A 27,972-nucleotide genomic window follows, 5' to 3' on the forward strand; every position below is an offset into this window, starting at 1 on the left:
TTTGCCCAAAAAGCTCTACTTTTGTCTCATCTGACCAGAGAGCATTCTTCCAAAACGTTTAGGCTTTTTCAGGTAAGTTTTGGCAAACTCCAGCCTGGCTTTTTTATGTCTCGGGGTAAGAAGTGGGGTCTTCCTGGGTCTCCTACATACAGTCCCTTTTCATTCAGACGCCGACGGATAGTACGGGTTGACACTGTTGTACCCTTGGACTGCAGGGCAGCTTGAACTTGTTTGGATGTTAGTCGAGGTTCTTTATCCAACATCCGCACAATCTTGGGTTGAAATCTCTTGTCAATTTTTCTTTTCCGTCCACATCTAGGGAGGTTAGTCACAGTGCCATGGGCTTTAAACTTCTTGATGACACTGCGCACAGTAGACACAGGAACATTCTGGTCTTTGGAGATGAACTTGTAGCCTTGATATTGCTCATGCTTCCTCACAATTTGGTTTCTCAAGTCCTCAGACAGTTTTTTGGTCTTCTTTCTTTTCTCCATGCTCAATGTGGTACACACAAGGACACAGGACAGAGGTTGAGTCAACTTTAATCCATGTCAACTGGCTGCAAGTGTGATTTAGTTATTGCCAACACCTGTTAGGTGCCACAGGTAAGTTACAGGTGCTGTTAATTACACAAATTAGAGAAGCATCACATGATTTTTCAAACAGTGCCAATACTTTTGTCCACCCTCTTTTTTATGTTTGGTGTGGAATTATATCCAATTTGGCTTTAGGACAATTCTTTTTGTGTTTTTTCATTTAAGACAAATTAAATGAAGATAATAATACCAAAGAATTTGTGTTTGCAATCATTTTCAGGAAGAAACTGAGTATTATCTGACAGAATTGCAGGGGTGTCAATACTTATGGCCAACACTGTATTTTACATCTAAACTTGTGCACCAATATGGCCCGAGTGCACTACAAAATTACTAGTGACATATACCGATCACACTGATCACCCATACCACTAGCCTAGTGCCCTTGTGGATCTGAGGGCGCATGATCCGATAATGCTAGAAGAGGAGACTGGCGAGGGACCCTACCAGCAATACGGAAAAGCAATTGGGGATTAGTAGGTGCGAGCGTGTGATTATTTTAATATCTCACTCAGGCAACATGAACAATAGCATTGGGTGGAGAACCCTTTTACCTTCCAGCAGTTTTTAGCTTGCAGATTATTTTCAGAAAATGTTGGTCACCGGGAGCAGCTTTTTTAGTATTTATATTATTAATAATAAAAATTTTTTTATTACAAACACTTTACTCACCATCCCCAGGTGCAGCTCTGAGTCGCACATGTTCCTCCTGGTATCTGGACATCACAACGGCGTCCAGTCCATTGTGCTAAGCAGATCTACCCATGTAGATAGAAGACCGCGCTCAGAGCTGTTGAGCTCACCGACTGACTGCCACGCTGCACAAGTAACATCTGCGCCAATATCAGACACTGGGAGCAGTGGAGGAGACCGAGTAATGGACCCAGGGAGGGCAAGTAAAGCGCAGGGGTTTTTTTTCTGTATTTTTTTAGCAGCAATCTGCACCCAGGGACTGGAATTTTCTAAAGAGGACATCTCCTTTAAAACGTATAATTCAAAGAAAATTTATGTATATACATATACTATATATATATATATATATATATATATATATATATATATATATATATATATATATATATATATATATACACACATACATACACACACATACATATATATACACACACACATACATATTATATACACACATACATAAATACACAGACAACCGTTCAAAAGCTTAGGGTCATTTAGAAATTTCCTTATTTTTGAAAAAGCAGCACAGTTTTTTCCCAATGAAGCTAGCAAATGATCCAGAGATACACTCTATACCTTGATAATGTGGTAAATGGCTATTCTAGCTGCAAATGTCTGGTTTGTAATGCAATATCTTCATAGGTGTATAGAGGCCCATTTCCAACAACCATCACTCCAGTATTCTTATGGTACTTTGTGTTTGCTAACTGTGTAAGAAGGCTATTGGATGGTTAGAATACCCTTGAAAACCCTTGCGCAAGTATGTTAGCACAGCTGAAAACAGTTTGGCTGATTAGAGAAGCCATCAACCTGACCTTCCTTTGAGCTAGTTGAGATTCTGAAGCTTTACATTTGTTGGTTCCATTAAACTCTCAAAATGGCCAGAAAAAAAAAAAGAACTTTCATGTGAAACTCGACAGTCTATTCTTGTTCTTAGAAACGAAGGCTATTCCAGGCGAGAAATTGCCAAGAAACTGAAGATTTCCTACAACGGGGTGTACTATTCCCTTCAGAAGAGAGCAAACAGGCTCTAACCAGAGTAGAAAGAGAAGCGAGAGGGCCCTGCTGCACAACTGAGCAACAGGACAAGTACATTAGAGTCTGCAGTTTGAAAAATCGCCACATCACAGGTCCTCAACTGGCAGGGATTTTGAATAAGGAAGGCTATCACTCCATTTTGCAACGTCATGCCATACCCTGTGGACAGCGCTTGATTGGAGCCAATTTCATCCTAAAACAGGACAATGACCCAAAGTACACCTCCAAATTATGCAAGAACTATTTAGAGAAGAAGTAGGCAGCTGGTATTCTATCTGTAATGGAGTGGCCAACGTAGTCACCAGACCTCAACCCCATTGAGCTATTGTGGGAGCAGCTTGACCATATGGTACGTAAAAAGTGCCCATCAAGCCAAACAAACTTGTGGGAGGGGATTCTGGAAGCATGGGGTGAAATTTCTCCAGATTACCTCAGCAAATTAACTGCTAGAATGCCAAAGGTCTGCAATGCTGTAATTGCTGCAAAGGGAGCATTCTTTGACAATAACAAAGTTTGAAGGAGAAAATTATTATTTCAAATAATCTTTTTTTTTTGAACCTTGTCAATGTCTGGACTAGATTTTATATTCATTTGGCAACTCATTTGATTAATAAAAGTATGAGTGTTCAAGGAAAAAAGCAGATTACTTACCGGTAATACTTTTTTATAGAGTCCATGACAGCACCCACCGAGAGAGAGGGGATCCACCCCTAGGAACAGGAAACCTACAGAGATAAAAGGGGTGGTCGCCCTCGCTCCCTCAGTTGGATTACAGAGAATGAGAGGAACCGCCACACAAGCTTTAGTTAGATTGCTCCATAAGCCATTTAAAGTACATACAGTGGGGAAAAAAAAGTATTTAGTCAGTCAGCAATAGTGCAAGTTCCACCACTTAAAAAGATGAGAGGCGTCTGTAATTTACATCATAGGTAGACCTCAACTATGGGAGACAAACTGAGAAAAAAAAAAATCTAGAAAATCACATTGTCTGTTTTTTTTTCATTTTATTTGCATATTATGGTGGAAAATAAGTATTTGGTCAGAAACAAAATTTCATCTCAATACTTTGTGATATATCCTTTGCTGGCAATGACAGAGGTCAAACGTTTTCTGTAAGTCTTCACAAGGTTGCCACACACTGTTGTTGGTATGTTGGCCCATTCCTCCATGCAGATCTCCTCTAGAGCAGTGATGTTTTTGGCTTTTCGCTTGGCAACACGGACTTTCAACTCCCTCCAAAGGTTTTCTATAGGGTTGAGATCTGGAGACTGGCTAGGCCACTCCAGGACCTTGAAATGCTTCTTGCGAAGCCACTCCTTCGTTGCCCTGGCGGTGTGCTTTGGATCATTGTCATGTTGAAAGACCCAGCCACGTTTCATCTTCAATGCCCTTGCTGATGGAAGGAGGTTTGCACTCAAAATCTCACGATACATGGCCCCATTCATTCTTTCATGTACCCGGATCAGTCGTCCTGGCCCCTTTGCAGTGAAACAGCCCCAAAGCATGATGTTTCCACCACCATGCTTTACAGTAGGTATGGTGTTTGATGGATGCAACTCAGTATTCTTTTTCCTCCAAACACGACAAGTTGTGTTTCTACCAAACAGTTCCAGTTTGGTTTCATCAGACCATAGGACATTCTCCCAAAACTCCTCTGGATCATCCAAATGCTCTCTAGCAAACTTCAGACGGGCCCGGACATGTACAGGCTTAAGCAGTGGGACACGTCTGGCACTGCAGGATCTGAGTCCATGGTGGCGTAGTGTGTTACTTATGGTAGGCCTTGTTACATTGGTCCCAGCTCTCTGCAGTTCATTCACTAGGTCCCCCCGCGTGGTTCTGGGATTTTTGTTCACTGTTCTTGTGATCATTCTGACCCCACGGGGTGGGATTTTGCGTGGAGCACCAGATCGAGGGAGATTATCAGTGGTCTTGTATGTCTTCCATTTTCTAATTATTGCTCCCACAGTTGATTTCTTCACTCCAAGCTGGTTGGCTATTGCAGATTCGGCCTTCCCAGCCTGGTGCAGGGCTACAATTTTGTTTCTGGTGTCCTTTGACAGCTCTTTGGTCTTCACCATAGTGGAGTTTGGAGTCAGACTGTTTGAGGGTGTGCACAGGTGTCTTTTTATACTGATAACAAGTTTAAACAGGTGCCATTACTACAGGTAATGAGTGGAGGAAAGAGGAGACTCTTAAAGAAGAAGTTACAGGTCTGTGAGAGCCAGAAATCTTGATTGCTTGTTTCTGACCAAATACTTATTTTCCACCATAATATGCAAATAAAATGAAAAAAAAACAGACAATGTGATTTTCTGGATTTTTTTTTCTCAGTTTGTCTCCCATAGTTGAGGTCTACATATGATGTAAATTACAGACGCTTCTCATCTTTTTAAGTGGTGGAACTTGCACTATTGCTGACTGACTAAATACTTTTTTTCCCCACTGTACATATTTACACTCTTTAGCTATATACAATCACGTATCTATATACAATTCATCCCTCACCCACCGGAGTGAACCGCGTGTAATTATAACTAAGGGAGGGAAGTGAGTGGGTGCTGTTGTGGACTCTAAAAGAATATTACTGGTAAGTAATCCATTTTTTTCTCTTTGCCACGACAGCACCCACCGAGAGATTCCCAGAGACAATCACCTGGGAGGGTCCACCGTGTCAAGGACTGATCTACCAAAGACTAAGTCGGCAGAGGAAGGTAAGTCTAGCCTGTAGTGACTATAAAAGGTAGAAGGTGAAGACCAGGTTGCGGCCTTACATATCAATTGGGACATCCGCTCTTTCAGCCTAGGAGGAACATACGACATGCAGAATGTGCCCTCACACCCTACGGTGGGTCTTCAACTTTTGCCGAATATGCCAATGCAATTGCGTCTCTGATCCATCGAGACAGCGTGCCTATCGTGATTCAAGACCCCTTCTTGTTACCCTGGAAGGAGACAAAAAGAGCCCTGCTCTGCCTCCAGGGCTTAGTCCTATCTAAACAGGCTAAGACGGCTCTCTTTACGTCCAAGGTGTGATATCTTTCCTCCTCTGGTGTTGCCGGGCTATCATAAAAGGAGGGAAGGTAGATTTCTTGGGATCTATGGAATTTAGCAGACCTTTTAGGGAGATAGGACGGGTCCATCTTTAACACTATTCTGTCCTGAAATATTGACAGGAAGGGAGATCTATTGACAAGGCCTGGAGATCACTCACTCTCCTTGCTGATACCAAAGCTACCAATAAGGCGGTCTTTAATGAAACGCACTTTATTGAGGCTGAGTGTAAGAGGCCTGTGTGAAAGCATCTAGGACTAAGCTAAGGTCCCATGGTGGTATATGAACCGGGTCTGCTCGCTGGCAAGCTGAGATAAATCGAGCTATCCATCTGTTGCCCACAACGTCATAACTATACAAGGCCCACAGAGCAGAAACTTGGACTTTTAGAGTGTTGACTGAAAGCCCTAATTCACACCCTTTCTGCAGGAACTCCAAGATAGCAGGGATAGGCACCTCGCTGGAAAGGCCCGCTGAATGGAAAGTTAAAAATTTCATCCACACCCTGGTGTAGATTTTGGTTGTGGTTTCTTTCCTACTATGTAAGAGGGTATCAATTAGATTATCTGAGAATCCACTTAGTTTCAGTAGCTGCCTCTCAAATTCCATGCCGTGAGGCATAGACCCTTGACCTGAGGGTGGTAAAAGGGTCCCGATCCCAAGGGAGGATCCATGGGTCGGAGACTGACATGGCCCTCAGCCATGAAAACCACGGCCTCTTGTGCCAAAACGGGGCTATTAAGATGACTCTCGCTCCTCCCTCCCTTATTTTTCTGATGACAATCGGTAACAGTATCATCAGAGGGAAGGCATAGGCATATGGTGTGATATATAGCCTTTAACTCCCTCACATTTGACGAATCCTCGGTTTCGCACCTCTGTCACTGAACTATGTTCTCATCTAGATGTGCACCCCACCCAAATGGGCTAGCGTCTATAGTAACTATTTTTGAGGGCTCAACCACCCATGGGACTCCTCCTGAGAGGTTGTTTGGATCTAGCCACCATGCCAGGCAGCTCATTACCTCTGACGGTAGGGACATTATGCCCTCCAACTGTCCCTGCAGACTTTCCTCTTTTTGTAAAATGGCCCACTGTAACCTTCTAGAATGGAACTGGGCCCACTGAACTGCAGGGATACATGACGTTAGGGAGCCAAGTAAGGACATACCCTCCCTCAAGGACATTCTAGGACTGCTGATTGCCGTCCGCACTTTATTAATTATAGCTACTTTCTTTGTTTCCGGTAGGAGGCATTTTTTACTTACTGAGTGCAGATGAAGGCCTAGGAACGTCTGGCAGGCTACCAGGTGTAGCCTAGATTTCTTCCAGTTGATCAGACAACCTAGAGCCTGTAAAGATGAAATTATATCAGTCAGCCTGTTTACATTGGAAGGTAGAATTTCCCACTACCAGCAGATCGTCCAGGTACGGGACTATTAAGGTGTCCTTTACTCGTAAGTGTGACATCACCTCTAGCATCATTTTGGTGAAGACACGGGGCGCCATGGACAACCCGAAGGGCATAGCCGTAAACTGAAGATAACATATTTGGCCTTCTAACATGACTGCCACTTGGAGGAATCGTTGATGCGATATATGTATTGGGAGATGGTAATAGGCATCCTTGAGATCCAGGATTGCCATGTAGCACCTGGGAAATAAGTTTTATGGCTGATCGTATAGACTCCATTTTGAAGGTTCGAGGTCTCAAAAAAAGTATTTAGCTTTTTTAAATTAATTATGCTTCTAAATGAGCCATCTGGTTTAGAGACCAGAAACAAGGGGGAGTAAAAGCCCTTTCCCCTTCGATCTGCCGGAACCTCTACGAGAACGTGTTTGGTCAATAGGCCTCTAGTTTCTAATTCTAACGCGTCTTGCGGAGCCTGGGACTTCAGAGAAGTCCACAGGAAGGAGTTCGGAGGATACCGGACAAACTCTAATCTTAAGCCAGATGTCACAATGTTAATGGCCCAGGAGTTAGCTGTTATCGCCCTCCATTGATGGCAGAAATGCAATAACCTGCCACCCGATAGGTTGGAGCTACCGGAATTTGTCTCGGGATTTGCAGGGACGTTTACCAAACAGGTTTCCCTTTTGTTTGAAATCTTTATTGCCCCACCGGTCTTGGGCTCTATAATCCTTCCTTTTGCCAAACGAAGGCTTCCTGAAGGCTCTCCTGTAGAAAGGAACATATGGATTAGGGAACCCCTTCTTTATTGACCCTGCTTTGGTCAGGATTTTATCCAGTACTGCACCGAACAGGTTACTCACCCTGACAGGGTATAGCGCAGAGTTTGGATTTTGTCTGCGTGTCACCTTTCCACCCTTTTAACCATAAGGCCCGGTGGGCTGCATTGGTAAGTCCCACCGTTCTGGCAGCCAGGCGGAGAGTCGGCCAAGGCGTCTGATAGGAAGGCCGTTGCTCCTCTGATTAGAGGGATGGAGGAACGCAGTTTGTCTCTGGACGTTCCGTTCTTTATACTCCTCCAACTGGCCTAACCATATCTGCATGGATCTCCCAGAACACGTGGCCGATAATGCCCCTGTGCATGTTTCCCAGGACCTTTTGAGGAGTGCATCTGCTTCGCGATCTAGGGGGTTAGAAAGCATTCCCGAATCTTTCACTGGCAGGGAAGATCGGCGGGAAGTCGAGGCTATGGTCGCATCCACCTTGGGGGCTTCAGCCCAGGAGGCCAGATCCTCATCATCAAACGGATATCGCCGCTTGGATGTTGCGGGCATGAATCCTCTTTGCCCCTGCGTCTCCCATTCCTTTTTCACCAGTTCCTTTATTGCTGGGATTACTGGGAATGCTCGACCTTTCCGTTGGGAGAAGCCAGTAAACATTATCTCCTGAGGAGTCTTGGGGTCTTTAGTTTCTGACAACCCCATAGGGTTACGCACCGACTTGACCAGGTTGTTAATGCTGTCGGTAGGAAAACACATGTGTTCCTCTTCCTCTGAGGACAATGATTCCCAGGATATATCTGAATCAAGTTCCCCGCTGTCTGAAGGCGATCTGGACCTGGGCACACTCCTTATGTTTCGATTTTCCGGCCCATTTAGCCTAAAAAGTGCACAGAAAGAAGGGGCCGTCAGCTTGATAGGTGTGACTAATAACACTCACCAGTGAAGTTTGTCAGCATGGTACCGGCTGCGGGGGCGAAGGCACAGGCTGAGACGTGGAGCGACTCGACTTCCGCTCCTTTCCACTTTTGAATGTGGACCCACTCTGCTTGGAGCGTCCACAGCCACTCTTTCTGCTACTGCTGCATGGAGGCACCACTAGCTCCTCCAGTGGGTGCGAAACAGGGTCACTAGGGAACGACATTGCTGTGCACCGGTATGCCTTCTGGCCGGTGCTTTTATGCAGCTTTTCCCCCTTTAAGCGCTGCACCCATTTCCTCAAATTTTTTTTTTTTTTTTTTCTGCCAGAATTGCTGCCTCACTTCTGGGTTATGCACCCCTGCTATCTGCGCCTGTGCAGCCGCTCTATCCAGGCGACGCCGTGTCTCTGATACCCCTTAGAAGTTCACACAATCCACTTCCGGGAGAGTGCTCGGCTGCTCTTCTGTGCATGCGCACCGGCTCTGTACCTGGTCACGCGTCTCCTGTCCACCGCTGCAACGCGGGACCCTTCCGATGGACCGAACTATAATACCAGCTCCTGGCTGTTGATTTTTCTGCGCTTCTTATACGAGCCAGGGCGGCCTCTCCCGGTTCCTGGCCTCGCTATGTGCCCTCAGCGGAGGGGGGAGACAAATATGGAAGCATCTCCTAGCCAAGTGACAGCTCCTCCAGCCGCACGGTGCTCCATACGTGAGCCAGGGCGGCCATACCCGGACCCTGGCCTCACACTGTCTTTACCTGCCGAGGAGGAAGCTGACAACCAGACCTCCCCCGACACTGCCTCTGGTGCTGGGGCCCCTGCCACTCCGCAGAAACCGCACAGGAGGCTCAAAGCCCAGGAATCCTCTTCCCTTAGGTCCCTTAGGAACAGGAAACCAACTGAGGGAGCGAGGGGGACCGCCCCATTTATCTCTCTGTAGGTTTCCTGTTCCTAGGGGTGGATCCCCTCTCTCAGTGGGTGCTGTCGTGGCAAAAGAGAAAACACAATTTTCTGGGTGACCCCAAACTATGTATGTATGTATGTATGTATGTATGTATGTATGTATGTATGTATGTATGTATGTATGTATGTATGTATACACACACACACACACACACACACACACACACGTGGATCCAACATGGTCAAAGTCTCCAACATGCACAAATGTCAATAGCATCGTCAGGCTCTTCTCTACTATAGCTTTATCATATCATGAATGATGGCAAAATATATTCATTAAACACGATGGAAATGCTCAAGGCTATTAATATATAATCAGTTACAAACCGAGACAGATGAGAAGATCGAAAAAAACATCTCCATGGCTCATCTCATGCAGCCGAGACAAACTGCTGTGCAATGCATGAGAATTCACCAGCGAGCATTGCATTGTAAGAATGCTACACGTCCTCAGCTCATGTATATGCACAGCATAAATCGCGCATTGCTGACAGGGCACAGTACAAAGCGGCAGGAGTAGAGGGCTTCCAATTATGATTTGTATAAATCAAAATCAGGGCCATAGGCAAATACCTAGCAAGAACGACTTCACTGCTACTAAAGCTACATCCATTAGTAGTGTGGAAATAATTGATGACATGGAACATACAAAGATTCCCACATTTTCATCATTATGGGATATAACCCAGAGACAGGGAGATAGTCGTAGCATTCAGAGAAGCCAGTTCTAGAACCGATTTATGGATATCAGCCATGGATGGTAATATGGAATACAAATATAACATATTAAACCAAACTATAAACTACAGATAGAGCCGCATATAGAGGGCTTCATCAAGGAGATACCGTTCCCTTCCAAGTCACTCCATGTACAGCATATGGTTACTTCGGGCTCTCACACAATCATATGATGCGCGCAATGTACTATTAAGCATACAATGCAGATTTGTTGCTTTCCACCACATCACATGGTAGGTATATACGTGTGAATGGTTTACAGGAGTTAACCCCTTTGTGATCGGTTGACTTTCGGGAGGGGAGGTTCACTTATTTTTACATTCCTTTCTTTTTTTCAGTTGACATATGAGAACTTTTTTGTGGAAATAGTTGTAATTTTTAATGACACCATTCTTTTCACAAGAAAATATCCTGAAAAATGAGGGAAGAGCAAAAAATTTCAAAGTGGTGTGAAACAATAATGCAAATAAAAAAAATAAAAACAATTCTGCCATTGTTTTTTGGGGTTTAGCTTTTATTGCATTCATTGTGCAGTAAAATTAACCTGGCAATACGATTCTTCTAGTCGCTGTGATGCTGAATATAGTTAAAATAGTATTGTTATTGCACCTTTAAGACCCAGAGTGGAGTGTGGGATGGGAGTGACCTTTCCCACCCAGACTCTTTTGGTCGCTCCTAAACCCCAGATCCAAAATCCAGTCAAGTGAAAACCATCTCGGTAACCTAGTGCTACTGGTATAGACTTTACATTACTGAGGCCAGCCACCTCTGTGACATAAACCCCCAATACAGGACCACACCTCCTGCTCATTATATATTTAAGGCTAGTTTCACACTAGCGCTTTTGAGCGCAGCGACGGCCTGCGCACGACCGCCGCTAAGCCCCGCCCCCGCCGGTAGCTCCGCCTACCGGCGCACGACGCTGCATGCGTCCTGCGTCCCCTCTCTTTATCACTGGGGGCGCAGGCCGTGCGCAGTATGCGTTTGGCGGTGCATGCGTCCTTTTGACGGTGCGCCGACCTGCGCCAAACGCAACCTGCTGCAGTTTGGTTGCGCTCGGCGCACCGTCAAAAAGGCGCATGCGCCGCCAAACGCATACTGCGCACGGCCTGCGCCCCCAGTGATAAAGATAGGGGACGCAGGACGCATGCAGCGTCGTGCGCCGGTAGGCGGAGCTACCGGCGGAGGCGCGACAGGGGGCGGGGCTTAGCGGCGGCCGTGCGCAGGCCGTCGCTGTGCTCAAAAGCGCTAGTGTGAAACTAGCCACACACACACCTGGGTTGCCATTTTCGGAGGCCCGTCGTAGCTGTGCAAGAGCTTGTTTTTTTATGAACTGAGTAGATATTGATACAATTTTGAGGTACATATGACGTTTTCATCGCCATTGGATAACGGAATGGGGTACCAAGGGCCCACTAGCTACATTGATTTTTGGGGTCTAGTCTCCAGTTACATGCAAAATTTTATGAGTAATTTACTAAATAAAAGAGGCTGTCTACATATTATGTATAAAGTGTACGGTGCCTAGGACTACTCATGTGGGGGGCCCAATTGTGCATAAGAGCCCCCCAGGTGGACTTTCTTGTCTCCCTATGGGTCAGTACGAGGTTTTCACTAGTTATAGATTTTTTTTCCAAGTGCAGTGAGCAAATAAAAATCTTAGTTACTCACCGGTTAACGGTATTTTTCGGAGTCTATGACCGCACCACCTGAGAGAGGGGATCCGCCCCTTTAGGAACAGGAAACCTACAGATACAAAAGGGTGGCACCTCTCCCACGCATCAGTTGGATTACAGAGCACAAGAGGACCTCCAAGGTTAATGCATGATTTATGTACAGTATTATTATCTAAATATTTATCACCAGTAGACATATACAAGAGGAAGACGTGCACACCCGATTTAGCTAAGGGAAGGGAATATACGGGTGCTGTCATGGACTCCGAAAAATACCGTTAACCGGTGAGTAACTAAGACTTTATTCGGTCGTCCATGACAGCACCACCTGAAAGAACTACAGAGAGTAATAACTACTTTAGGGAGGGACTACCGCCTGCAGTACCCTTATACCAAAAAGAGGTCTGCGGAAGCACCCAGGTCTAGCCTATAATGACTATGAAAGGTGCTCGGAGAGGACCAAGTAGCCGCCTTACATATCTGGTCAATGGAGACTTCCGATCTCTCAGCCCCCGAGGTCGCATAGCTCTGGTGGAATGCTTCCCAGGTGGTGACCAGCCTTTTGAGGTGTATGCTATTGAAATCGCCTCTCTAATCCACCTGGCTAATGTATTTTTGGACGCTCTACAACCTTTCCTAGGGCCTTGATGGGAAACAAACAGGGCATTATCTTTCTTCCACGGATCGGTAACTGCCAGATATTCTGTGAGGCATCTCCTAACATCCAGGGTGTGTAGTTTCTCTTCCTTCTCATTAGCTGGATTAGGGAGGAAGGATGGAAGGACTATTTCCTGTATCCTATGAAAGCTAGAAACTACCATAGGTAAGTACGCTAGATCAGGCCTAAGTATTACCCTATCGTCTTTAAACTGTAAATAATGAGGACGTCTAGATAATGCCTGGATGTCGCTTACTCTGCGAGCTGATGTCAGAGCTACCAGGAAGGCTATTTTGAGGGATAGGTTTTTTATGGAAGCAGATGAGATAGGTTCGAATGGGGTTTCCGTCATAGCTGTGAGGAATAGGTTCAAGTCCCACGGCATGAATCTACCCTTTACTATTGGCCTGGATCTACCTGCCGCCCTAATGAACCTGCTGACCCAGTAATTACTTGCGATGTTGCAGCTAAAGAGGGCCCCCAAGGCTGATACTTGTACTTTAAGGGTACTGGTAGAAAGCCCCATGTCCAGACCTTTCTGCAGAAACTCTAAGATTTGAATTATAGGCACTGAATCCCCAGCGACTATTCCGGAGTTCTGAAGGAATTTTTTCCAAATTCTGACGTAAATTTTTGTAGTAATGATTTTTCTACTTTTAAAGTAGGGTGTTAATCAGGTCTGGGGAGAAACCTTTATCTATTAGCAGTGACCGTTCAAACTCCACGCCGTCAGATGTAGACCAGCCACCTGAGGATGGAAGACTGGGTCCTGGGATAGGAGATCCAGGATGTCCGGAAGAACACAAGGATGGGACACTGACATGGTCCTGAGGCATGAGAACCATACACTCCTGGGCCAAATTGGAGCAATAACTATCACCCTTGCTCTGTCCTTTCTGATTTTCCTCATCACCAGGGGTAGTAGAGATAGGGGAGGGAAGGCGTAGGCAAGCCTTAAGTCCCACTTTATCAGAAAGGCATCTACCGCCAGAGGATTCTCTCTGGGGTTTAGGGAGCAGAATTGTCTTAATTTCCTGTTTTCCTTGGTGGCAAAGAGATCTACCTCTGGATGTCCCCTCCTTGCTTTAGCAGATTGCGGCTTAAAAAGTCTGCCGTGATGTTTTCTTTCCCTTTTATATGTAAAGCTGTTAAAGATAGAAAATGCTGCTCTGCTAGTTGGAACAACCGCTCTGCTACAGTCATCAGGGGTTTGGAACGAGTCCCGCCTTGGTGGTTGATATAAGCCACGGTGACCTGATTGTCGGAGAACACTCGTACGTGATGGCCCTGTAGATACACAAGGAGCTTTTTAGCTGCCTGCTCCACTGCTGTCAATTATTTCAGGTTAGACGACATTTCTATCTGGTGATGCTCCCATAGGCCCTGGACTAGCATCTCACCCATATGGGCCCCCCCAACTGGAAGGGCTAGCATCCGTGGTGACTATGCGGATTATATTATACTCCCAGGGTACCCCTCTGGATAAATTATCCTTGTCTAACCACCACTCTATGGACTCCCTTGTGTTTCGGGACAAGGTTAGCTGGCCCTCCAAGTAACCCCAAAGGACTTTTTGATGTAATAAAACCTCGCCCTGTAGTTTCCTTGCATGAAACTGGGCCCACTGGACTGCCGGGATACAGGCCGAGAGAGAACCTAGAAGGGACATGGCTTTCCTGTGGGACATGGTGGGGTTATTGGAAGCGTTCAGGACCTGGTAGTGCAGGCGAACAAGCTTCTCCGGAGGTAGACGGCATTCCTGTTTCTCAGAATCTAGGATTAGGCCTAAGAATTGTTGGACCCTCATCGGTTGTAACCGAGATTTTTTGATGTTCAGCAACAATCCTAACTGCCCTAGGGCCGACATTGCCCTTTGTAGCTGTTCCAAACAATGATCCGCCGTTTTGCCTACAATAAGGAAGTCGTCCAGGTAGGGGACCACTAGAATGTCTGATTCACGTAGATGGGCCATGACCTCCGCTACCACTTTAGTAAATACTCGGGGGGCGACTGCCACCCCAAAGGGGAGGGCCGCATATTGGAAATGTCGAACTGACCGATCTAACTGAACCGCCACTCTGAGGAAACGTAGTAGGCGTCCTTTAAATCTAACACCACCATAAAGCAGTTTTGGAACAGCAATTTTATTGTGGAATTTTTTCCATTTTGAACAGACGTATGACCAGAAACTCGTTGAGGGCCTTAAGGTTTATTGTAGTCCTAAAGGAGCTGTCTGGCTTGCGGACCAGGAACAGAGGGGAGTAGAAACCTTTCCCCCATTCTCCCTCTGGAACCTCTGTTAGGACCTTCTTGCCGCATAGATCATGAACCTCGGCCTCCAGGGCAGCTTGTTCTGAAGTGAAAGACCTGAGTGGGGTGACTTTAAAATCGATCTTGGGGAATCCCGGAGAATTCTAGTCGCAGTCCCGCAGCTATCACCCCAAGTACCCAGTTGCTACTAGAGATCAGCGACCAGTCTGGGTAGAAGGAAGCTAGTCTCCCTCCTACCGGGGCAACTAGTCATTGGGGCGGCTTTTTCGTGTCGCGGGCTGGACCTTCCTGGCGCCCCCCTCCTCCAAACATAAATCCTGTACCTTTCCTTCTTTTCTCATCCCATCTGCCCTGATCTCTGGACGGCCTTCTACGGAAATATCCTTTCCCGGTAAAGGGACGTCTATAAGAAGGGTTCGGCAGACTGGGGAATTTTTTTGTCATCCCCAGCTATTTCTAATAGTTCGTCCAGGACGGGGCCGAATAGATATTCCCCCTCACAAGGAATGGAACAGAGTCGGGACCTGGCCTGAATATCTCCCGGCCAGCACTTTAACCAGAGCGCTCTTCGCGCTGCATTAGACAGTCCCGCGGTTCTAGCCGTCATCCTTGCAGAGTCTGCTGAAGCATCAGCTAAAAACGCAGCAGCATTCTGGATGATCGGCAGATTTTTTCGAATAGATGCTCTTGAGGCTGCGTCTTTTAGCTGGGAATCCAGTTGATCTAGCCAGACCATCATGGATATGGCTGTACATGTGGCAGCTATCGCTGGTCTTAGTGCGCCTGCTCCCATGTTCCCTTTAGAAAAGAATCTGCTTTTTTTATCCAGCGGATCTTTCATGGAGGCCATATCGTCAAAGGGTATGGAGGATTTTTTGGACGCTTTGGCTACTGCCGCGTCCAGCTTAGGGGCCTTATTCCATCTGCTTACTACTGGGTCATCAAAGGGATACCTCTGCTTGAAAGCTGGTGGCATGGTACCCCTTTTTTCAGGCCTCTTCCATTCTCTATCAGGCTCTGGACTTTATCATTTAATGGAAAAGCCCTGCGTTTTCTGGGGTCTAGACCCCCAAACATCATGTCCTGTGCTGAGAGTACTGGCTTTGTGTCTGCTACCCCCATGGTGGACCTTATTGCTATAACTAGTCTATCCATTTAGTCTAAGGGGAAGCAGAACCGGCTAGAGTCTTCATCCAAGGAAGACGAAGAGGAGGCCGAGGAGTCTGAGGAGTTATCATCTTTCCTAGGGGTGACCGAGGACTCCGAGCCTGAAAAACTAGCCTCTCTTCTTCTAGAAGATTCCCCTTGAGATAGGGCTTTCATCTCTGTCCTGATTATCTCCCTCAGGCTTGAAGTGAAGTCAGGCGTCTCTTCCGCTACCTGCAAAAACGGGGGAGCGTGTAAGGGCCTGACAATCTACCCATGGACTCTCGATCCCTATCAACCCCTACCGTCTGTCGTACGCATGGTTGACATAACTTTTTAGGGTGGCCATCTGGTAAGTGGCAACTACAGAGGGCACATTCCCTGTCCTTCTGGTTTTCCCGTAGCTTTCCTCCCCTGCAAAAAAACATAAGGGAACACTGCATCAGGGTACATTCACGGAGATGTCTTACCCATGCAGATGAAGCAGGTACAGGATCACGGAGGGAGGCAGGGGGATCCTTGAGTCTGGAGGAACTTCCGCGGCTCTGTCCGCTTGTTCGTCTGTTTCTTTTGCTGGCCACTCGTATGCGGTTTTGTTGTGGCCTGTTTTTACGGTCGCTCCTGCGCCTTGTCCTGCTGGTCTATGAGGGCTTCCGTTGTATACATTGCTGGGCCTTTGAAAGCACCCCAGCAGCGTCCCCGCCTGCCTTATATGGCCTCCTGGTGTCCAGGTCAGCAGGGTTCTGGCCGTGGCACCACCACCCTCCGGCTACCGCGCCGCGCCCTGGCCCCCCCCCCACCCTGGCCGCCGCCCACGACCCAGGACAGGCGCGCACCCGCGGCGCACACCGGAAGCCGGCCGGCACCCAACTTCTGGTTTCGGCGTTCCCAGCCCCGCCCCTTCCGACCAGTCACCCCCACCGCTCACCTGAGACCGCGGGAGCACGCGGGAAGGAGCCGGCGCGGAATGCCTCCAGCCCCACGTGCACCGCCATGTACCCGCCGACCGGGCGCCAACGCCGACTCTGATGAAGAGAGGACTGGACCCCGGGGGGGGAACGCACCAGGAGGGGCCCGGGGCATACATACCTGGTGCTAGAACTCTGGAGGCGGTTGTCCACCGGACCCTGTGCTCCACCTGCTCCGTCCACTGCCGTGGCAACCTACCCGGCCCCACCGTGGCGCTTCCAGGGACCCCGCGCTGACCGAGGTAGGAGATCCCCCCCCCCCCCCCGCTACCTGGGTCGGTCAGCCGGCCTGGGAATATCCTTGACGACTCCATGACGGACGATCTGTAGGAAGTCCTGTCCTCTAAGAAAGAGAGAGTGCCACCCTTTTGTATCTGTAGGTTTCCTGTTCCTAAAGGGCGGATCCCCTCTCTCAGGTGGTGCTGTCATGGACGACCAAATAATGGCAATTTCAGCAATTTTATTTGTTTGGATTGTTCTTGCCGTTAACCGTACACTTCAAATATTTTAAGATTTTTAGAGATTTTTAATAGACAATGATACCAAAGCTGCTTTTCTGTACGCTTAACTTGGGGAAAAAGGAGAGGGTGATCTAAACCATATACATACACAACTTTTCTTTGCCCCCTTAGCGGGAGCTTGTAATCATTTGATCACCTAGAATACATACTGCAATACTGTACCATCGCAGTATACAGTGTAACTGAGGTTCTGCTATGATGCCAAGCCACACACTGGGTTTCCTAGGGGGACCAACATGCCATAGTAACCCATAGCAGTCGCATTGTGTGTTTGGGAAAGGGGGGGTGGCATTCATGCATGCGACCTAATTTTACGTTATATGGTCATGAAGAAGTTGAGTTACATCTGCTTGCAATTATTACCTTCTTCGTCAATCCACTTCATTGTGAAAAGCTGCTCGTTGTCAAAAGCGCACATATCCTTCACCTCATTACAAAGCCCATCAAAGGAGATGCTGGGGTCGAAATGGGTAATCATGATGTCTCTGAAAATAAAAAGCAAAACTTTAGTACATAGTCCACAAAAATATCAAGTGTATAAAAACACATGGTCAGAAAGCCGCATGTATTGGGCCATAGGGCAATAATCATCAAAACGACAATTCTAAACACCACCCAGTGTAAACTCGCCCAGCGATTGAACAACAAATGATAATTTGCTCATTGTCTTTAATCAATACACAGAGAAGCTTTGACCAATGATTTTTATGTCGGTATAAAAGTTCCAATTTCTGGCAACGAAGTAACAAAATATGGTGGGAGACAACCATCCTCACAACCCATGATTGTACAATATAGATGCAAATAAAGCAAATCTACTTGCCATACTGTGAATGTATCAAATACTGTAAAAGGACCCATAATACACCTGTATATTTACAAAGTAATCCACACCTTCATTACTGCTCAAAGCAAAAACCTGCTGACAGATTACTCAGCAGCGTTACATTAAAAGGAATCTGACAGCATTACCATGTAGAGGCTGAGAGTCTGATTCCAGTGATGTGTCACTTAATAGACTGTGTTGCTGTTTCAATAAAATCAGTGTCTTATCAACAGGAGATTATCACTACAGGACTATGGTACAAAAGGGCTCATCACTACAGGACTATGATACACAAGGTCTCCTGGTCAATTGCTGTGTGTAACCTGGCCCCATATCCCTGATTGGCAGCTTTCGGTCAATGTACAGAATACACATAAAGCTGCCAATCAGAGGTGCGGATATACAGAGCTCAGCATTAAAAGTACAGCTAGATTTGAAGCAGAGAAAACAGGGATTGTTTCAAAATAACTCCATGCAGAGCAGCAAGTGATACATTACTGGAATTAGGGTCTACTTCTGTACATCACGCGGCTTACAGATTACACTGCAGAAGCCTGGTGGCGGATTTGCTTTATAAGGGGATGTCCACTACTCAGACAACCACTTCTCAGTTTCTTTTCCCCCAATAAAATAACATCTATACTCACCTATGGTGTGAGCACTGTTTCAGCAGTTGGCACTGGCTCTCCAGGGGCTCGCGTGACGCAGCAATCAGCAGCCTCATCACTGACCCCCCTTCTTTGAACAAATCAGACATCCAGAGGAAATGATAGCAGTCGCAGCTCTGTCTTCCTCCGAATTTCCGTTATGATTGAAGGAGGGGAGGATGAAGCGATTCTGATTGGCTTCAGGGCTTGCATGACATGTGGTCACGTGACCCCCAGGAGATCCTGTGCCAACACCATTGCAACAGGGCACACAATAGGGGTGAGAGTAGCCATTGTTATTTTACGAACATGGTGATTTAGAAGGAGTTGTCAGAGTACCCCTTTAAATATTGCATGATCAACTGTGTGCCATTACTGAAAATTGTGCCCGGAGCTTCAAGACATAGATTTTCATGGAAGAGCAGCTGCGTTCAAGCCTTACATCACCAAGAACTATGCCAAGTGATGGATCGGTGTATAGCTTGCTGCCTCTGGACTCTAGAGCAATGGAAGCATTAGGTGGAGTGATCTCACATCTCTTATAAGCCGATGTTTGGTGAATGCCAGGAGAACATTATATCCCTGACTGCATAGTGCCAACTGTACAATTGGGTAGAGAAGGGATAATGCTATAGGGTTATTTTGCAGGTGTTGGCCCAGGCTACATATGCGTACAGTAGTTAAAATGAAGGTAACTCTTCATGCTGGGGCATACCAAGTCATACTGAACTACTGTATTCTTCCAACAGTTGTGGCAGAGTTTGGGGAAGACCTCTTTTCTAATCAACATGACTGCGCCTCAGTGAACAAAGCAAGGTCCATAAAGGCACGGTTGGGAGAGTTTGGTGAAGAAGAACTTGACTGGTCACATAGAGACCCCCATCCCAACAACCTCATCGAAACCTTTGAGATGAACGGAAAAGGCAGATTACAAGTCAGGCCCTCATCAGACATCAGTGTCTGACCTCACAAATGCTCTTCTGGATGAATGGGTAAAAAAAATCCAATGGACAGGTCAAATTCTTGATTAACGCCTCCCCTGAAGAGTGGAAGCTTTTAGTTGCAAAGCCAAGACTTACGCCAAGTTAATGCCTGTGGATGGGGGTCATAAAGCCCCTGTGGTGTAATGTGGAATACAGTGTGCACACATAACATGTAGTCGCTTTTGCAGACAGACAGGTGACTACACAGGGGCTCACAGGCGCAGGCCGTCCTAGATAGTAAAGCGCTTACTTCTGTTCATGTTGCTAAGTACGGTAACCACTTAATCAGGTCTAAAATTTGCTCAAAGGAGCAGTACAATAGGACAATGGCAAAATTATTGGGTGGCCAGGCAACTAGTGATCGAGTGGATGACAGACAAGTTGTCCGGCTGAAATTGTGAAGAACTATACAAGAAAACTACGGTCAGATGAAACCATTTATATGGGAAAAAAAACAAAACTGATTTTATGGTTAATTATTAAGGCAAACAATTAAAATTATACTAACCTATTGTTCTTTGACCAATAGCTCCTTTCCTATGTGTGCGCAGGCTAGGAGGGACAGGAGCGGGGAGCAGAGGGCACCGGCCTCAGATTAACCATCTGTGGCGCATGGTCCCCGCAACATTTCAGAATAAGACACATGCTGCAATAACGTAGGCAGAACGATTCCTGCTCTGCGATTGGGCGGCAAGGATCAGATGACAGACACACACGGGGTGAGCAAAAGGCTGCCAGATACATGGAGAACTGTGGACGTCTGCAGAATACTCCACACAATAGAAGTGCAAAAGATATTCATACTAAGACCTGTATACACTACAGGCCTAGCTGCTACGCTGGAGGAGTTTTGCTAATCCCCTGATACATATTAAAATACAAAATTCCCAGTACATATTGGACAGCTGGAAAAAGGGATGTGAAGTCACATCACAAGTCCAGGAAGAAAAAGCACCAGCTCAAAAGCACATATGAGAACAGGAGAAAAAAAGAGCCAAAGGTGTCCTTGAAGTTGTGAACAAAAGAGCAATTTTTATTTTGAAATAGCTAATAGCAATAACATGCATGTAAATACAAGTACACAAACAACCAGTGATAATGCAGAGGAAAAAGCTATCCCCAAGTGCCCAGGAACCTCTTAACCAAGATGTAATCATGACACATAAATGTCCAGATCATGGCAAGCCAAAAAGGTGAATAAATGAACAGTAATTAAAATGACAGCCATAGTGACACAGACCACACAGAGCCCTATTGTTATACCATCCAAGTGGAGAGAGGGCTCAGTATGGGAAATGGGCGGTGGCCGCATCTTATAGCGGCCAAAACAGGTGACCGGTTCCCTTAAATCTATGCTGTGAATATTCACTGCAGAATTACACAGTTTGTGCTGTGAACAGTGAGGTAAGCGATCTCGCCATACTTGGGCAGTAGTAACCACACTACATAGTGCGGAAATTACAGAACAGATCGGTTACGTGGGGAAATATCAGAATGACACTAGCGCAAACATGAGAAAAATATACAAAATGTTCAAAACTAAATAAATATTTTTAAACATACTAATGTCACCAACTACTATTAGCACCCCAACACTCCAAAAATCACAAGGAAAGAGTGCTATTCACCAAATCACCACCGTGTTGTATTGGTTTTCAATTATTGCTTAAATAAGAGTTAAAAGTCTAAAAACAAAATTCCATATAAACAATTCTAGGAATACATTTCTTTTTAAGCTTGTGAAAATATGGAAATTAGAGACCGAATTACTGACCAGCTACTGACCCATGGGAATTGGGAAAGAATAATCAACAACAATCTCCTGGTCTACCCCAAGCAGGTAATTACATCCACACAACGCTACCATTTGTTAGCTTAAAGGTATCTCCCCTACAGCAGGCAATAGACTACGCCAACTAACAGGCATATGATAGAAATATTAATGGGAAGCACAGGACAGATCACAAATTCATCAAACATTATAACCTACAGGAGTTACCTATGTACACGGTCTGGTTTGTGTTACAGTTATCATAAGCTTTTCCAGCAATGTGGTTTCTCTTTTCTTGACACGTATGTAAAGATATCAGCAAGCAATCATTCCTCAAAAGGTGTGAAAACATGTCCTCACCTACGCACAGAATAGATCACTTATTGTTTGTGTCTGACTGCTGTAACCTGCACAAATTAGGGACTGTTTAGACCCAACATGGCACTTACAAACATAATCTATTATGGTAAAAAAAGTGCCATAAGAGACAGGAAGTGAGGCGAGACAAAAGGTATGATTAAAAAAAATAAAGTTTTATTAATTAACAATTTAAAATAATTAATATAAAAGGCAGGGCAAAAGGGACCTCCAATGGAAGGGGGGAGAATGAGCAGCAAAAATCTGTAACAATGAAAAATTTAAAAGCAGCCTAAGAGAAAAGGGGTAAACGCCCCCAGAAGAAGCAACTAGCGAAACAGCGCTCGTCGGGTGGGGGGAAGCTTAGCCAGCATCTATTGCCCTGTGCACAGCCCTCTATAGTACCTGTCTCCATCTTCAGCCACACAACAGGTAACTTACATCTTCAATATATTCCCTTATTTCCCTTCTTTGGATTGTCTCCCTTCCATGCCCTTTTCTCTTAGGATGCTGTTAAATGTTTATGTAATAGTGTTTTTTCACTTCTCAGCACAATAAGCATACATTTGCCATTGCCGAGTTCGCATTTTACCAGTCTTTACTTAGAGGTTTAGGAATTTTGGACATTAAAAATCCTATCTTTTTGGGCTATAATCTACTGTGCACTTTATTTATTGACATCTTGTATTATTTTCAATTTTTCATTGTTACAGATATTGCTGGTCATTCTCCCCCTTCTATTGGAGGTCCCTTTTGCCCTGCCTTTTAGATTATATTAAATTGTTAATTAATAACATTTAATTTTTTACTCCTACTTTTTGTCTCACCTCACTTCCTGTCTCTTATGGCACATTTTTTTTTTACCATAATAGATTATGTTTGTAATGTACAATTGAAGTGACTTTGGCCATAACCAACATGGCCAGGATACAATGGAGCGGCAGTGCCCATGCCCAGCTATCACTCCATTCATTCCCCAGAAACAGTCGAAGTACAGACCCATAGGGAATAAATGGGGCAGCGCTCAGGCTTTAACACTGCCACTCCATTCTTACTGGGACAGAAGTATCCCTTTCTGACTGGTGCAAGTCCCTGCTGTTGGACCCCCATCCATCAATAAGTTATTGCCCATTTCGTGGAAAGGCGATGAAGAGGTTGTCCACTACTTTTACACTGATGGCCTATCCTTAGGATAGGTCATCAATGTCTGATCGGCCGGGGTCCGAACCCCTCACCCTGCTGATCAGCTGTTATCGGTGTCAGTGGCTGCCTAAATTACTCACGTACTGAGTGGCTTTGCCTACTTGTATACTGGCTGGAACTTGCCACTGTACATCCGCTTACTATTCAAATTAACAAGAGACGGATGTGCAGCACGCTGCGGCAACCATTATCAGAAACGGGGCAGCTCAACATGAGTACTTCCGGCTGTCAACACCGATAACAGCTCATCAGCGGGGATGTCAGGTGTCAGACCCCAGCCAATCATGCATTGATGACCTACCTAGAGAAAGGCCATTAAGGTAAAAGGACAACCTTTTTAAGGACTGGACCATTTTTCATTTTAGAGCTTTTGTCTCTCACCCCCTCCCACCCACCTTCTTTCATAAGGCAAAATGTTCATTTTTCCATTGACATAGTTGTATGAGGGCTTGTTTTTTTGCTGGAGAAACTAGTTTTGGAATGACAACATTCAGATTCATATTTGAATACTCCAATCATTTTGTAAAACAGACAAAAAAAAAAAAAAAAAAAGGCAAGTGGTGAGAAGTTGAAAAAAAATTATGAAATGTAACTTACGGTACATAAAAAAAGTTACTTTGAAGTAAAAAGGATCTGGAAACTTACGTGGGGCAGTATGATTGTCATATCAAATTTATAAAAGTTTACAGCAGTTTATCAGAATGTTGGTGTCCACATGACTTTCTGATTTTCTTTTATTCAATTTTTGGACGGATATAAAAAAGTTTAAAAAAATCAAAACACAATTTTACCATTTTGATTTTTTCTCCATTTCAGCATTCACTGTATGGAACATTTTAATCTTTCATTAGTCCTGTATGTTTTGGGCAAAGGGTGGTAAATAGTGATGAGGAAGCATGCTCGGATAAGGTGTTATCTGAGCATGCTTGAGCACTAATACAGTATCTCTGGCATGCTCTAATATTTTTCAGTCCCCGTGCCTCCATGTCTCACGGCTGTTCAACAGCCGCAACACATGCAGGGATTGACTAAAACAGGTAGTACCTGCTTTAGGGGTACTTGAACCTCCAATCTCTTTACTAGCTATACAAAATTACAGCAGTATTGTAGTTTATTGTACAGTCATGGCCAAAAGTTTTGAGAATGACACTAATATTATATTTTCACATGATCTGCTGGCCTCTGGTTTTTATGTGTGTTTGTCAGATGTTTTTATCACATACAGAAATATAATTGCAATCATATTATGAGTAGTAAAAAGCTATATTGACAGTTAGAATGAGTTAATGCAGCAAGTCAATATTTGCAGTGTTGACCCTTCTTCAGGACCTCAGCAATTCTCCCTGGCATGCTCTCAATCAACTTCTGGATCAAATCCTGACTGATAGCAGTCCATTCTTGCAGTACATGCTTTTATTTTGTCTGAATTTGAAGGTTTTTGTTTGTCCACCCGTCTCTTGATGATTGACCACAAGTTCTCAATGGGATTAAGATCTGGGGAGTTTCCAGGCCATGGTCCAAAAATCTCTATGTTTTGTTCCCTGAGCCATTTAGTTATCACCTTTGCTTTATGGCATGGTGCTCCATCATGTTGAAAAAGGCATTGTTGATCGCCAAACTGCTCTTGGACGTTTGGGAGAAGTTGCTCTTGGAGGACATTCTTGTACCATTCTTTATTCATGGCTGTGTTTTTAGGCAAGACTGAGAGAGAGCCCATTCCCTTGGCTGAGAAGCAACCCCACACATGAATGGTTTCAGGATGCTTGACAGTTGGCATGAGACAAGACTGGTGGTAGCGCTCACCTGGTCTTCTCCGAATAAGCCATTTTCCAGATGTCCCAAACAATCGAAAAGGGGATTCATCAGAGAAAATGACTTTACCCCAGTCCTCAGCAGTCCACTCCCTGTACCTCTTGCAGAATATCAGTCTGTCCATGATGTTTTTCCTGTAGAGAAGTGGCTTCTTTGCTGCCCTCCTTGAGACCAGGCCTTGCTCCAAGAGTCTCCGCCTCACAGCGCGTGCAGATGCACTCACACCTGCCTGCTGCCATTCCTGAGCAAGCTCTGCACTGCTGGTAGCCAGATCCCGCAGCTGAAACACTTTTAAGAGACGGTCCTGGCGCTTGCTGGTCTTTCTTGGACGCCCTGGAGCCTTTTTGGCAACAAGGGAACCTCTCTCCTTGAAGTTCTTGATGATGCGATAGATTGTTGACTGAGGTGCAATCTTTCTAGCTGTGATACTCTTCCCTGTTAGGCCATTTTTGTGCAGTGCAATGATGACTGCACGTGTTTCTTTTGAGATAACCATGGTTAACAGAAGAGAAACAATTATGTCAAGCACCAGCCTCCTTTTAAAGTGTCCAGTGGTGTCATTCTCAGGCTAGTTTCACACTAGCGTTTTTGAGCGCAGCGACGGCCTGCGCACGGCCGCCGCTAAGCCCCGCCCCCTGCCGTGCCTTCGCCGGTAGCTCCGCCTACCGGCGCATGACGCTGCATGCGCCCTGCGTCCCCTATCTTTATCACTGGGGGCGCAGGCCGTGCGCAGTATGCTGCAGTTTGGTTGCGCCGGTGCACCGTCAAAAAGGCGCATGCGCCGCCAAACGCAGGGGGCGGGGCTTAGCGGCGGCCGTGTGCAGGCCGTCGCTGCACTGAAAAATGCTAGTGTGAAACTAGCCTTACTTAATCATGACAGATTGATCTCCAGCCCTGTCCTCATCAACACCCACACCTGTGTTAATGGAGCAATCACTGAAACGATGTTAGCTGGTCCTTTTAAGGCAGGGCTGCAATGATGCTGAAATGTGTTTTGGGGGATAAAGTTCATTTTCTAGGCAAATATTGACTTTGCAAGTAATTGCTGTTAAGCTGATCACTCTTTATAACATTCTGGAGTATATGCAAATTGCCATTAGAAAAAATGAAGCAGTAGACTTTGTAAAAATTAATATTTGTGTCATTCTCAAAACTTTTGGCCATGACTGTATAATTACTGATCTGAGCTTCATAGGAGTAATTATCATGTATCTAAACTTCTTTTACATCCACTTTGGAATCAATTTGTTACGCATGTTGTTTAACCCTTGAAATGCTCAAAAAAATTAATATGTCTACATAAAGAATATAAGTGAACTTTTCTTATATCATCTAAACTTTATGAATAACAGACATATACAAGGGTAGTTAGATTGCTTAGTAATGCGGTATAAGGTTTTCCTTGATGCTGCCCGTGCGTTATGTAGAGAAAGAAAAGCTGGAATCCCTCATGTCTGTGTATGGGAGACACCATGGCAGCTAGTTTCCACCCTCTAGGCAGAGACAAGAGGGGGAAACTGGTAGTGATGAGCGCGTACACTTGTAGCTCGGGTTTTCCCGAGCATGTTTGGGTGTCCTCCGAGTATTTCGGCGTGCTCGGAGATTTAGTTTTCATCGCCTCAGTTGCATGATTTTGCGGCTGCTGAATACATGGGGGAATTCCCTAAAAACAGGCATTCCACACATGTATTCAGGCTGTCCAGCAGCCACAAATCATGCAGCTGCGTCGACAGAAACTAAATCTCCGAGCATGTCAAAATACTCGAAGGACACCCGAACATGCTCGGGGAGACCCGAGAAACGAGTATACTCACTCATCACTAGAAACTGGTGAAAAGTGCAGGAAACAAGTCATATAATGAATGGCTAGAAAGAGTGTTTTATCTCAAGTATAAAAATGGCCGCCTATGCCAAAAAGTCACCTGTAATGAGTGGTACTGTAGTGACCCAGTCCAGAGTGTGTCTGTCCCTTTAAGTAATACTGAATTGTGAGTAGCTTCTGTACACTACTGCTCACTCTTTAACAGGCTCGCTACATTATTTATGAGCTGTAATTCTCCATTTCTAGTCACCTTCATTTTAGATGCAATGCATTTCTCGTTTGCTGTGTTCTGTCGCCATCTAATGGTGAAAGTGTACAATGACTGAATTATTGTTTTGTAAGGATCTGAGATGTGAATTCGGTCTCCTATTGGCCAGCTCCTAGTCACATGGTCAATATGAGGAGCTGTTTTTCCAGGCAAGTCTAACATAGTAACATGGTAATTAAGGTTGAAGGAAGACTTTAAGTCCATCTAGTTCAACCCATATCCTATCCTAACCTGCCCTAACATGTTGAATCAGAGGAAGACAAAAAACCCCATGTGGCAAACAGTAAAGCTTCACATTGAGGGAAAAAAAAATTCCTTCCCGACTCCACATACGGCAATAAGACTAGCTCCCTGCATCAACGCAATATTAAGGAAACTAGTGTATATACCCTGTAATATTATACTTTTCAAGAAAGGCATCCAGTCCCCTTCTTAAATTTTATTAGGGAATCACTCATTACAACATCATATGGCAGAGAGTTCCATAGTCTCACTGCTCTTACAGTAAAGAATCCGCATCTGTGAGTATGCTTAAACCTTCTTTCCTCCAGACGTAGAGGATGCCCCCTTGACCCCGTCACAGGTCTAAGAGTAAAAAGATCATTAGAAAGGTCTTTGTACTGTCCCCGCATATATTTATACATTATAATAAGATCACCCCTAAGCCTTCGATTATTCCAAACTAAATAACCCCAAGTGTAATAATAACCTGTTTTGGTATTGCAGACCTCCCAGTTCCCAAATAACCTTGGGCGCTCTTCTCTGCACCAGCTCAGCTATGTCTTTCTTATACACCGGAGACCAGAACTGTACGCAGTATTCTAAGTGTGGTCGCACTAGTGA

General features: G+C 45.3%; 1 protein-coding gene across 1 annotated transcript in view; it reads right to left on the reverse strand.

Annotated features, from left to right (window-relative positions):
* PRKCI (protein kinase C iota) overlaps window positions 1-27,972 on the reverse strand; it is a 142,143-nt gene that overhangs the window by 60,955 nt on the left and 53,216 nt on the right. Inside the window, exon 2 of the mRNA XM_073578883.1 lies at window positions 17,804-17,925. Within this exon, the coding sequence (XP_073434984.1) occupies window positions 17,804-17,925 (122 nt within the window). The remainder of the gene's footprint in view (window positions 1-17,803; window positions 17,926-27,972) is intronic.

Source organism: Dendrobates tinctorius, unplaced genomic scaffold (assembly GCF_039654945.1).
Source record: "Dendrobates tinctorius isolate UK_male_01 unplaced genomic scaffold, ASM3965494v1 ptg000060l, whole genome shotgun sequence".
Taxonomy (NCBI): Eukaryota; Metazoa; Chordata; class Amphibia; order Anura; family Dendrobatidae; genus Dendrobates; species Dendrobates tinctorius.